Source organism: Gopherus evgoodei, chromosome 7 (assembly GCF_007399415.2).
Source record: "Gopherus evgoodei ecotype Sinaloan lineage chromosome 7, rGopEvg1_v1.p, whole genome shotgun sequence".
NCBI classification, from domain to species: Eukaryota; Metazoa; Chordata; order Testudines; family Testudinidae; genus Gopherus; species Gopherus evgoodei.
Window position 1 is genome coordinate 101,072,009 of NC_044328.1, and position 12,038 is coordinate 101,084,046.

General features: G+C 60.7%; 2 protein-coding genes across 4 annotated transcripts; one reads left to right on the forward strand and one right to left on the reverse strand.

Annotated features, from left to right (window-relative positions):
- Positions 1–1,281: 1,281 nt before the first annotated feature.
- On the reverse strand, positions 1,282–7,896 carry FIBP (FGF1 intracellular binding protein). Of its 3 annotated transcripts, none has more exons than XM_030568658.1 (11): positions 6,966–7,880; positions 6,471–6,650; positions 5,898–6,096; positions 5,364–5,490; positions 4,830–4,930; positions 4,262–4,395; positions 3,766–3,874; positions 3,408–3,471; positions 2,688–2,774; positions 2,009–2,106; positions 1,282–1,577 (listed from the first exon to the last, which is right to left on the reverse strand). In XM_030568658.1, the coding sequence occupies exons 2-11, from the start codon at positions 6,553–6,555 to the stop codon at positions 1,508–1,510; spliced, it is 1,074 nt and encodes a 357-aa protein (XP_030424518.1). In that variant the 5' UTR covers positions 6,556–6,650; positions 6,966–7,880; the 3' UTR covers positions 1,282–1,507. The 3 variants fall into 3 exon arrangements, with proteins under 3 accessions (XP_030424518.1, XP_030424519.1, XP_030424520.1); XM_030568659.1 differs by having other exon boundaries at positions 7,067–7,144; XM_030568660.1 differs by lacking the exon at positions 1,282–1,577 and having other exon boundaries at positions 2,018–2,106; positions 2,688–2,823; positions 6,966–7,896.
- A 1,953-nt stretch (positions 7,897–9,849) lies between these two features.
- CCDC85B (coiled-coil domain containing 85B) lies at positions 9,850–11,065 on the forward strand. The gene has a single exon (XM_030568669.1). It carries the CDS (start codon positions 9,953–9,955, stop codon positions 10,556–10,558), a length of 606 nt encoding a protein of 201 aa, XP_030424529.1. The 5' UTR covers positions 9,850–9,952; the 3' UTR covers positions 10,559–11,065.
- The last annotated feature ends 973 nt before the right edge of the window (positions 11,066–12,038 follow it).

The following is a 12,038-nucleotide window of genomic DNA, read 5'->3' on the forward strand; positions in this document are numbered from 1 at the left end:
ATGACGTTCTCTGACCTGGGCCCCCAGACTAGCTGCTCTCATGGTCCCTTCTGACCTGAAGATCTATGGATCTGTGTTGGATACACACACGCCAGGGTGGAGCCCAGGCATGAGACTGTGGCTCTATGGAACTTCAAACCTGTTCTGGAAGTTCCTGGCTCCCAGCCCTCCCCCTGCCCTATCCCCCCCGACCCCACTCCCCTCCCAAAGCTGGGAACAGAACCTAGGAGTCCTGGCTTCCAGCCCCCCCGCTCTAACCACTAGACCCCCTCCCCGAGTTGGGCTAGAACCCCGGAGTTCTACGCAGAGCTCTGGGAGCTGGGGCGGGGCAGCAGTATGGTATGGTTCCCCCAGGGACTCACTCAGGAATGGGGAGGCGCAGACAGAGCAGCCCCCTGGGGAAGGGATTAGCTGCATGGAGGCTCAGGTGTTCTGTCTGAGCTGGCACTGGGCCCTTGGGCAGGGTCATCTGCAGAACAGACATGTGGTGTGGGGAGGGAGAATAGGAATCAGGACTCCTGGGTTCTACCCACACAAACTTCTGCCAACACGTATCCCCTGCCCCAGGGTGCTCACTCAAGACTTTAGCCCTTAATTTCCTATTTAAGTTTTAGAGTAAATTATGGTAAATAGAATCAATGACAGCTGTGGCCCTCAATCCTGGCCCATAGTCCCCTGCTAGCCCTAGCCCCACCCCCTACCCCCCTAGCCCCCACCCCCTAGCCCCACCCTCCCAGTTCTGCCAGTGCCCCTCAATCCTGGCTCACAGCCCCCTGCTAGCCCACTCCTGGGCTCCCCGCAAGCTGTATGCAGGGATGTAGCAGTGTGCGGGGTGAGATCTCATTAGGTTTGTTCAGCTCCAGGGTCTGTGTTTCTCCCAAAGCCATGCGTAGAGCTGAGGGAGCCCCCCCACATCTGGCAGTTTCCCCGTAGCATGGGTCACCTCAAAGATGAGTCCTGGAAGGAGCTGAATTGTGATGACGGGGAGACAGCAACTCCTGGAAACGGCTCCACCACAGCCGCCCACTGACATCGAAGGACGGGGCAGGCGAAACCGGGCTGGCGCTGCAGCTCCAATCCAGGGGGGTGTTGGTGGTGGGGATACCTCGCCGGGCCCGTGGCTCTGATTGGGGGTCGGGTGGGGATGCCAGGCCAGGTTCTGGCTCTGATCGACAGGGTGTCGGTAGCAGGGATACTGGGCTGGCTCCAACTGGGGGCTGGTGGCAGTGGGATACCGGGCCAGGCCCGTGCTTTGAACAAACCCTAACAAAAACTCAAATCCAACAAGTGGCTCTTCCATTTATTTTCTACAATGGGCTAAAACTCTGAAGATGGAGAGAGGGAATCTTGGAGGAGGCAGCGTCCGGCCCTGGGGAAGTGGCGAGGGGGCTTCACATCAGGGCTCCCAAGATGCAGCCCAGGTAAACAAAACACAGGAACAGAGATCCGGCAGAAGGATCAGTGGCAGAGCAGGACATTTAAAACAGTCAGGGCTCCCCCCTGCTTGTCAGTCGTGGTACATCTTAAGCAGGCAGGATTTGATGGTGCTCATGTACCGATCCCAGAGAGCCTGGTGTCTGTGGGTAAAGAACTGGGATGTCAGACGATAGCACTGAGACACGTCCGCCTCTGAGGTGGGGCATGGAGGTTGTTTATACAGGGACCCCTCGCCTGGAGCTGATATGCAGCTGCTCTGGGGTGGGGCAAGGAGGCTGTTTATACAGGGACCCCTCACCTGGCGCTGATATGCAGGTGCTCTGGGGTGGGGTATGGGGCTACATATAAGGGGTTCTGTCATCTGGTGCTGAGATGCAGCCTTCTCCGGAGTGGGGAGCAGAGGCTGTTTATAAAGGGATCCTTCACCTGGTGCTCAGATGCAGCTGGCTCTGGGGTGGGGCTGCTGGTTAACAGCTGCCATCAACGCTACCCTCGAGTTTAGGACTGGAAGAGTCTGTGTGCAGTGATTTTGGTGGTAGTGGCCCCCACGTCCCTGATGGGCAGCACTTACCGGAAGGCGTCCAAGGTGTGAGCGGACGTCGTGTACTGCGTCAGAAAGAGACGGACGTCGTTCAAGGTCCATTTATCTGACTTGCAGGGCTCAATGAACTGGGGAGAAGGGGGAAAAGGAGTCAGAGACAGCCTGGGTTCTGGGGGCAAAACCCCACAACCTCACCCTCATCCCCTGCTTGCTGGGAATTGGGACAGGCTGGCTCGCGGGGTGGGGGGGGGTGGGGAAATGGGACCTGGTGCATTTCCCCTCTAGGTGCCCCTCCAAGTCTATAATTCCCCATGTAGGGTGAGCTGATGGGTCTCAGCCCAGTTCCCAACAGGCCAGAGTCCCCAGATTAGCCCCTCTCCCCATCCTGGGCACTAACCAATCTCCTGCCCCACCAGCATAGAAGCTGGGGGGGTGATCAGGCCATGAAGGTCAAATCTCCCTCTTCCCTCCCACTTCCTAGGCTTGCAGGGCAGCATGTATTCCGGGGGCTGGCTTCGGGGGCAGCCAGGAGTCCTGGCAGTGGAGAATCTGAGAAGCCAATGTGTGTGTGGGGGAGGAGATGGGGTTGGTATATATGGGGCAGTGTATGTCCACCAGTCAGTGAAGCCCCCTGTGACCAGGTGTGGGGGGCCATGACCGGCGGGGGTGGGGAGGGAATGGGATGGGGGGAATGCATGCGGGGTGGTACCTTTTCCACTAGGTCGATGAAGAAGTCGCGCACGTCCTTGGTGTGGATCAGCTTGGAGGCCATATTGACCAGTGCCCGTGACAGGTTCTGTGGGGCTCAGACAGGTCACCAGAGAGTCACGGGGGCCCTCAGGGATCTGTGCAGTTACAAACCACCACTCCTTGCCCCCCAATTCACACACAGGGGAAGGGACTCACCAGCGTTGCTCAGTGAGTTGGTGACTGAGCAGGGGAGAGAACCCAGGAATCCTGCCTCCCCGTTCCAAGCTGGGAGAGGGGTAGGGGCCGAGGGTGGAGCTGGCTCCTGGGGACACCCCAAAAGGAAAGGGGGATGGATCTGAGGGGAGGGTGTCCATGGCCCCAGTGCCCCCAGGCATTCAGAGCCCAGAAGGCTAGTGGGGCCGGGCAGCCTGACTCAGAATCCCCCTCTGGTGGGTGCCTCAGGCATGGCAGGTGCAGATGGAGGTGTGGCGTTCAGGGAGTCCAGAGCAGGAGGCTGCAGCACCAGGCAAGCCAGGCCGTGGGCTCCAGCCCTTCACTGGCAAACAGGGATCCATGTGATCAGATCACGCAGTGGAAATGCATTGATAGGTGGTGCCAACAGGGGGCACCACTCAGAAGCCTGGCCACTGAAGGGGGCTTCTTGAACCAGGAGGGGGGAATCTCCCCTCCACATTCCCATTACTCCCTCCTTGTCCTCCACCCTGGCCCCAGGACACACCTTGAAGTTGGCCTCCATCTCGTTGTACACCGAGATCTTCCCGCGCAGTGACGTGCACACCAGGCTGCAGAGGGACAGAGAGGTCAGGCCCCACAGCAAGGGTTCACCCGCTGTCAGCTCTCCCCAGGCCTGGGGCCAAGAAATGGCATCACATATGGACAGAACAGACACCCCCCAAAATGCTACTTCTCCCAGCCCCACCACATGCACTACAACACAGGCCACATGGAGAAGAGAACCCAGGAGTCCTGGCTTCCAGCCCCCCCAACTCTAACTCACTAGAGCCCGCTCCCCTCCCAGAACTGGGATTAGAACCCAGGAGTCCTGGCTCCCAGCCCTGCTCACATCAGGTCTGTACCTCTTATGTAGATCAAGCAGATCCTTATCAGCGATCAGCACCTTGAGCTCCTTGAGTTCCTGCAGGAACTCCTTATCCAGATCCACGTCCATGTCGTCCACATTGGAGTCTGGGGGGAGCAGGTGGACAATGGGAGAAGGCTTTGGAGTCAGTGGGGGGCTGTTTATACAGGGATCTGTAACCCAGCACTGATTTGCAGCCACCTCTGGGCTGGGGTGTGGGAGCTGGTTACACAGAGGCAAGAATAAGACTGGGACCACAGTGGGTAGCTCCCAGTTCTAGGGGAAGTCCAGCTGATGTATTCCCCACAGCCCAACCCCGTAGAGCCAGGCGGAGCTATGTGTGATGTCACCTCCCGTGGAATAAGTTGACATTGCAGGTCCCCGTAGCACTACCGAGTGGTTTTTAATGATTGTGCCAGAAGCTGTCCAGGCACAGCTCTCTAGGGGCTCCGATTTGCCCCATCTCCTCCCAAGTAGGGGGTCCCCACTCTCACCCACAGCTCCCAGTGTCCAGTTTTGGATCATCTGCTCTGCGCAGTAAGCAAAATCCTCAAAGGTCAGGAACTGCAGCTTCTTCTTGCCCGTCTCAAAGCGGCTGTTTGCAAAGAAGACGATGGCAGCGTAGTCCCTGGTGGTGAGGTACGGGAGGGTGTCGTACACTGAATCAGAAAATTTCTCTGTCCCTACCTCCTGCCCCACTCTCTCCCATCCAAGCACTGACCCAGATCTGAAAGGGTGGCTTAGAGCAGCTCAGGTCTATGCTGAGCAGGCCCAGCTGACGGTCCAAGGGTTGCAGGCTTGAGCCCAGGGTTCCAGCTCCTGGAGTCATGTGATCATTTCTGCTTGAGTATGCAGAGAGCCTGAGCGGATTGCTTAGAGGGAGCTGCCCCAGTGTCCCAGGCATCCTAAGGGGATGTTAATTTCTAGCCTCACTGCTCCAGGGAGCCTTAGCCCAGCAGAGGGCTCTGTGTAGTGTAGGAGGGGTCAAGCCAACCCAGCAGAAACACTCTAGGGGCAGAGATACATCATGGTGTGCCCCACTGGTACCCCCAGACCTGTTACCTGGCTAGCCGGTCTGAGAGCAGGAAGTGCTGCTGGATGTTCTCCACCAGGGACCCCCGCATCTCCTCCACCACCTTAAACACCCGCTTGAAGTTGTCAAACTGAGGAGGACAACAGTGGGGGTGGGGGGCAAGAGTCAGAGCCCTAGAGGGGAAGGGCCCCATATCCCATTCCCCCCACCCTGAGCCAGCCAGCCCCCATCCTGGGGCCTGATGGGAGACACCACCCCAGAGGATCCTGGGAATCCCCTGGCCAGGGTCCAGATAGGTGTCATGGTGTAGGAGGCTCATGGGAATCCCCAGCCTGTGTCCTGATGCCCCAGAGACTCATGGGAGTCCCTAGCCCATATTCTGACAGGCTCATGGGAGCTGCTGGCTCAGGGCCTGAGGGTAGCTGCTGCCCTACAGGCTCATGGGAACCCCTGGCCTGTGACCTGATAGGGGCCACTGTCTAAGAGACTCACTGAGCTGCCAGTTTGGGTCTAATGGTAACTGCTGCCCCAGAGGCTCATGGGAGCCCTGGGCTGAGCCATACCTGGCGCCGGCAGCTCTTGAGGGTGATGCCTGTCTTGCTGCTGACGTCATCTAGGTCCTTCTTGGTGCCTTTGGAGAGCTTCTTGCCCAGCACCTCACGCACAAAGGCCTCGTCGAAGGCATAGTACCTACCGCCGCAGGAGTGGGAGACAGAGGGCACCTCAGACACCCCTACCCCACACACCTCAGCTGCCCCCTCTCTGCCCCACTGTGCGCCCAGAGCCTCAGACTCCCCCAGTGGGACCTCAGGCACACACCCACCACCCAACCTTGGCCCAGATTCCCCTTCCCCATTCAGCCATGGGCTGGGCTTCCTCCCTCCCTGAACTTGGGCCCAGCTTTTCCCCCTAGCCTCAGGCCCAGTTTCCTCTTCCCTTCTTTCCCCTAAGCTTTGGGCCAAACTTACCCAACCCCCAGCCTCCTCCCTTTCCTCCTGGCCTTGCCCCCTTCATTTCCTCACCCAGCTTCTGGCCTCCATCTGGCCTCCCTCCAGCCTTGGGCTCAACCCCCTCCTCTCACACCCCCATACCCCCACCTTTCAATGAGCATGGCCTGGCGGGAGGGGGGGATCTGAAAGTGTAGCTGGTGGATGAGTTTGGAGGGGGTGTGCAGCAGGCGCTCCAGCATGTGGTAAGTGCGGTAATGATCCATGGTGTCGCTCTGCAGTACGTCCACCGTGGCCCCCGTCTGCTCCAGGATCCCGCTGCGCAACCGCAGGCCCACTGCATCACTCACTGGGAGGGGGAAGGGGCTGAGGTCAGCAGGATCAAACCCACACTACATCACTCATTGGGAGGGGAACAGGCTCACAAGTCAGATCAATGTGTGTGGGAGCGGGAGCCAGGGCCAGACCTCATCTCTCACCACCCGCTATCGGGGGACAGGGTCAATGGGACAAGCATCCTATTTCTCTCCTTGGCATTAGTAAAGCAACAGGGTAAACTGAGGCACAGATGGGTTGTTGTGGGAAACATCCAGAGTTACTCTTCTCTCAGAGCTGGGGGTAGAGTCCTGACATCCAGTCACACATTGCTCTAACCCACTAAGACCCTAATTCCACCCACAGGCCAAGGCAGAATCCTGACATCCCACTCCCCAGTCCCCATACCTGAGTACCCATCCAACCAGAGCTGGTACACCTCCTCATCGATCAGCGTGGTGTTCCCCACGAAGATGTCCAGGTCGTTGGTCATGTCCCACGGCACCAAATCAACCCGGCCAAGGCTCCAGGAGAAGGACCCCAACTCCCAGCTGCCCCCTTCTGGCCTCTGGAGAAGAGACAGGGAGCCTGTGGGGAGAGAAGGAGGCAAAGTGGGGCGGGTATTGTAGAGCAGTGGGACAGTCCCATCCAAGGGACCACCCCCTGATACAGTAACTTGAAAGCCAGAGAGTCCTGCCTCTAGTCCCCCTGCTCTACTAGACGCACTTCCCTCCCAGAGCTGGGACAGAACCCAGGAGTCCTGACTCCCATCCCCACTCCCCTCCCAGAGCTGGGGTTGAACCCCAGAATCGTGGCACCCAGCCCCACTCTGCGTTAACCACTAGTCCCTACTCCCCTCCCAGAGCTGGGACAGAACCCAGGAGTCCTGGCACCCAGACCTACCCTGCTCTAACCACTGGACACCACTCCCCTGACAGGGCGGGGGACAAAACCCAGGAGTCCTGGCTCTCAGCTCCCCACCCCCGCGGGGCACAAAGACGAACCCGCGGAGCTGTCCCCCAGCTGACACTTTCCATATGACCCCGGAGCTATTTGCTTCCAGGTCGCAGCAGCAGCATGGCTGCACGCGTCACCCTGCACGGGGCGGAGCCATCTGGGGCTGAGCAACTCGGAGCCAGGACGCCTGGGTTCTGTCCCTAGCTCTGGAAGGAGGGGGCAGACTACGATTTGATCCGGCTCTGCCGCTACTCCAGCCTGTGATTTAACGTGGATTAGGGAAACTGTGGGGGGTCCCGGTGCTTCCCTCTGCAGGCTGCATCTGGTGTCCCCGGGGTCTCCTTTGTCCTCTGCAGTTCCAGGGAGGATTTCGGGGGCGGGGGGGAGCTTTCTCCCCGGTTTTCTCTTTAGCAGCTCAATTGCAGCCAACTTCCCTTCTGTTCTAGAGGGATCCCTGGCTGGGAGCTGAGATGCAGCCACATGGGGTGAGGCGCGGGGGGGGTGTGTTTATGTAAGAATCCCTGCACTGTGCTGGGGGCATTGGGGTCAGCACTGATCCGAGGGGAGAACACCCCTAAGAAACACCCCTCCGCCCCCATTTTCTGCGGAGCTGGATTCTCCTGGTCTCCTAGGCCAGCCCTGTTCCTGCCCACTTGGTCTCCCGGGGAGGGGACATTCCGTAACCCTGAGTGGGGTGCGCTGGGGTCTCCCATTCCCAGCCTCTCATCCCACCTCTCCCTTTCCTGCCTTGTGCCCATGTTCCAGCTTCGCTTCCTTCCCCCCGCCCATGTCCCATCGGGAACACAAAGGCCCTTTGTTCCCACCAGTCTTGGCATTGCAGGAATTTAGAGCTATCTGCCAGCCATGGCCAAGCTACTCCCCAACTCCCGCTCCCTGCTAGGGAATGACCTCTGGATTCCTGGGTTCAAGCCCCACTTCCTGCTAGAGATCCCCCCCTCCTGCTATTGAACCCCCAGCCCTCTCCCTGCTAGGTATCACCCACCCCCGACTCCTGGGTTCCACCCCCAACCTCCTCCCTGCTAGAAAACGCCCCCCCCCATGCTTAGATTCAACTCCCGCCCAGACCTCCTCCCTGCTAGAGAACACCCTCCCCCAGAGACCTTTGCTCCCTGCCCTCCACCTCTTCCCTTAGCGCCTTCCCAGACAGCAGCCCCCTTCCTGGAGTCCCCGTGTGTGTGTGGGGGGGGGGGGGGTGGGAGTGGTTAGCACTCCTCTCCCTACCCAGGCCTGCCTGGGGCCTGAAGGGTTAACAGCGCTTCCTTCCTCCCCCTACCCCGTATCTCCTTTTCCATTGTAGTCCAACATCCTTCCTGTCTCTGGGACAGGATTCCTGGCAGCCCCTTCCCGCCTGTTCAGAACAGTGTGTGTAGGGGGGGGCACAGCTGGGCGAGGGAGAAGTGGCTGGGGTGAGGGTGGGCTCAGTAGGACGTGCTCTCCCCCGGCAGTCAGAGCAGGTCCCAATATGGAAGGGGCGCTACAGGGAGTGGGGCAGGCGCTTGGTGGGGGGCAGTGGCCCTGGGGAGTGGCTGCCGGCCCCAGTGCAGTGCTGTGTTGCAAGGAAGGGATAAGGGGCACTTTCCCCTGTAGGGCTCCATCAATTCCCTCCCCCTTCTCCCAGCCCTACCAGGTGCAGCTCAGGGAGGGCCTCAGGTCAGTGATTATGACCCTACAATAACAGCCCCAGAATGTCACCTGTGCACACTGGTCACGGACAGGCGGTACTCCCCCAGTGCACTCAGCCCCCCACCCATACACCCGTGGGGGAGACCTGCCCCCACACTGAACACCTGCCCCCACCTCCTTCCTACACATCCAGCACCTCTCCCCTCGCCCCCAGCCCTTCCTCCCCTGTACCCATCCAACCTGCCCTAGCCCTTCGCGCCTGCCATGCACTAGTCCCCCCGCCCTCACCCCCAAACCCGAGTTCCCCACGCCCCTGTCCCCATCACAGGCACCTGTCACACACACACACCCGCCGCTGCCTCCAGCCCCGCACCCTGGCCCGAGCGGCCCACTCTAGCCACTCCTCCCCCAGCCTGCCATCTCCCCCCGCCCCGAAGCCAGCCCGCCGGCCGGGCTGGGGGATGCGGTGCCGCTGCTGGCATTTGTACCGTTCGCATTGTTATTCCCACGTCACGGCTTCCTCCCCCCATCCTCCCCAGCAGCGCTCTGAGCCGCAGCCCCGCTAGCCACCCCCCGCCCCGGCGGGTCCGCGCCGCACGGAGCCTCGGCAGACATCAGCACCACGCGGGCGCGCACCCTCTGCCGGGATCCCCCGCCCCGGCAAGAGGGGAACCATCCTCCCCTCCCTCCGCCGGGCTCTGCCCCCGCAGCCCGGACCCTCCTGAGCCCCGCGCTGCTGGAAGGGGGCAGCTGGCTGCGCTGGGGACGGTGCGTCTTGGAGACGGGGGTCCTGCCCCCCCCCCCCTCAAGCCGAGAATCGCCCTCGAAGGTGGTTCGTGCGCCACAAAGAAGAGGCTCCTGCGGCTCCAAGCAGACAAAGTGCGTGGCTGGGAAGGAGCCCGTGCCCCCAAAAGATACGATTCCGCGGTCCAGTGGGGCCCGTGCGCCCTGAAAGAGCCCAGGTCGCTGGCTAGGGGCTCGTGCGCCCTGACCCGAAGAAGAAGGGGGGTTCCGGGCGCCCCGAAGGTGCCAAGGTCGGTGGCTGGGGGGGCCGTGGGCCCCGAAGAAGCGGGGGGTCCGTGCGCATCGAAGGTGCCAAGTCGGTGGCTGGGGGGGTCCGTGCGCCCCGAAGGAACCAAGCACAGTGGCTAGGGGGGCCCGGGCGCCCCAGAGGAGCGGGGGTCTGCGTCAGGGGAGGCTGCGGGCCGGGGGCTGATCTTCGGGTGGGAGGAGGCGGGGTGGCGGCGCTGGAAGGGGCGGGGGAGCAGGAACCACCTTGCGGCAGCGCGATGGGCAGCGAGGCCGGCGAGCCGGCGGCCGGCCGGGCCCTGGCCCAGCTGAGCGACTCGGAGCTGGGTGGCTGCAGCAAGGAGGAGCTGGTGCGGCGGCTGCGGCAGGAGGAGGCGGAGAAGCTGGCGGCGCTGGTGCAGCGAGGGCGGCTGATCCAGGGCGTCAATCGGCAGCTGCAGGAGCATCTGCGGGAGATCCGCGAGCTGAAGCAGGTGAACGAGCGCCTGGCGGCCGAGAACCGCGAGCTCCGCGACCTCTGCTGCTTCTTGGACGACGACCGGCTGAAGGCCAAGCGGCTGGCCCGGGACTGGCAGCTGTTCGGGCAGCAGGCGGCCCGGGTGCTGCGGGACGAGCTGGCCGCCTGCCTGCACAAGCTGGCTGGGCTGGAGGGGCTGCAGGAGCGCCTGGCCGCCGATAACCTGGAGCTCAAGGCGCTCTGCCTGGCGCTGGAGGAGGAATGCGCCGCCCGCGCAGACAGCAGCCCAGTCGGCTCCTCGGAGCTCAGCCTGCCCTGCGGGCCCCGGGACCTGGGCGACGGCAGCTCCAGCACGGGCAGCGTGGGCAGCCCGGACCAGCTGCACCTGGCTTGCTCACCCGAGGACTAGAGACTCCCCCAAGGGACCGGGGGGCCAGGACTCACCCTGACTAGAGACCTCCCCGGGGGCCTGCCCCCTAGGACTGGACTCCCTCAAGGGGCCAGGAGCCCCCCTCAGGGGAGCTGCTCCCCAGTGACTTCACCCAACCACCCCCATCAGAAGGACTGGAGAGCAGAGGATCCCCCCCAGGCTATTGATGGGGGTCTCTCCCCTGGGATCTGGGCAAGGGGTGCTGCAGAGGATGCGGGGGGGGGTCATCTCCTTGAAGATCCCAGTGCAGACTTTGGGGGGGTAGGGAAGGGAGCTGCTATCTGTGGGGAAGGTCAAAGATGCATTTTGGGTGTCCCCCACCCCCCAAAACAGCATTTCTCTGGCTTCTTCAGCAACCTCTCTCCCCCCCAGGTGCTAACTCCAACCCCACGGTGTGGTGAGAGCAGTTTGACTCAGGGGATGGGGGAGATTAGGGCAAACCCTCCCCAAAAAGAAGTAAAAATAATAAATGTTTTAAAATTGCTACTTTGGGCAGAGTTGGTGTCTCCTGAATGGTGATTTCCTGCTTCTCAGAGCCAGGAATTTGGGGTCCTACATGGTATGGTCCCAGTGAGATGGGGGGAGGGTGAAGAGATTTTATTGTAATTTTCTTTCGCGGACTCTGATTGTTCCAGTTCCTACATATCCTGAGTCCGTTCATTTTAGATTTCGGGTTTTTTTGAGTTTGCAATGTCCTATTTTCTCTATTTTGGGAATTTCACAGTTCCTTGCTCTCCAGATTTCAGCTCCAAGTGTTGGATTTCCCGATCTGCAATAAGAAAGAAAAAAAGTTTCAGTGAAACACCAGTTCAGCTGTAGAAAGAGTGTGTGTGGAGGGGGGGGGAGACGAGCTTAACCCCTGTGCTCTTAGGGTGATTTATATCCACCATGGCGCAGCCCCATAGAAATGTCCAGTGTGTGCAGGGGATACAGGGTTGGGAGCCGTGGGAAAGTGAAGGAGGGATGGGGAGATACCAGGGGGCTGTGGGTTAGGACTGAGGGCATGGACAGGACTGTAGGAGAGCCCCAGAGTTGAGATATCAGGGGCTGTGTTCAAAGGGGACAGGCTGTAGGTGGTTGGATCCTGGCTAGTCCAGGCTCCATGAAGTAACTAGTTCCCCATGTCTTGCTCAGAACAGGCACAGGTCCCGCCATCCCTTCCTGCCCAGCCACATCTCAGAGACAAAGGGCTGCCAGGCCAGGAAGCAGATATCCGGATCCTGAGGCCATGATAAGTAAGAGCTGACAGCAGCAATCCAGCTCTCTCTCTCCAGCTCTACAAAACCCAGGAGCCTCCAGGCTGGGAGGATCTGGAGAGGAGGCTGTTCCCCAACCTACCAGACAGGAGCACAGTAGGAAGCAAGGGTGGCTACTTGGCGTGCAGAAACTTTGCCTATGGAGACATGGTAGCTAGACACAAAGCGCTGAGCTGCAAGCAGTGGGATGGGGGCGCTCTCCC

What these genes read in the sequence shown, in the direction of transcription:
- FIBP (XM_030568658.1), bottom strand. Translation starts at nt 6,555, where the DNA reads ATGACCAACGACCTGGACATCTTCGTGGGGAACACCACGCTGATCGAT. An exon ending in CAGGCCATGCTCATTGAAAG is followed by an intron (nt 5,491 to 5,897) that starts GTGGGGGTATGG and finishes CTGCGGCGGTAG; the next exon opens with GTACTATGCCTTCGACGAGG. An exon ending in TCATCGACCTAGTGGAAAAG is followed by an intron (nt 2,107 to 2,687) that starts GTACCACCCCGC and finishes CCTTCTCCCCAG; the next exon opens with TTCATTGAGCCCTGCAAGTC.
- CCDC85B (XM_030568669.1), top strand. Translation starts at nt 9,953, where the DNA reads ATGGGCAGCGAGGCCGGCGAGCCGGCGGCCGGCCGGGCCCTGGCCCAG.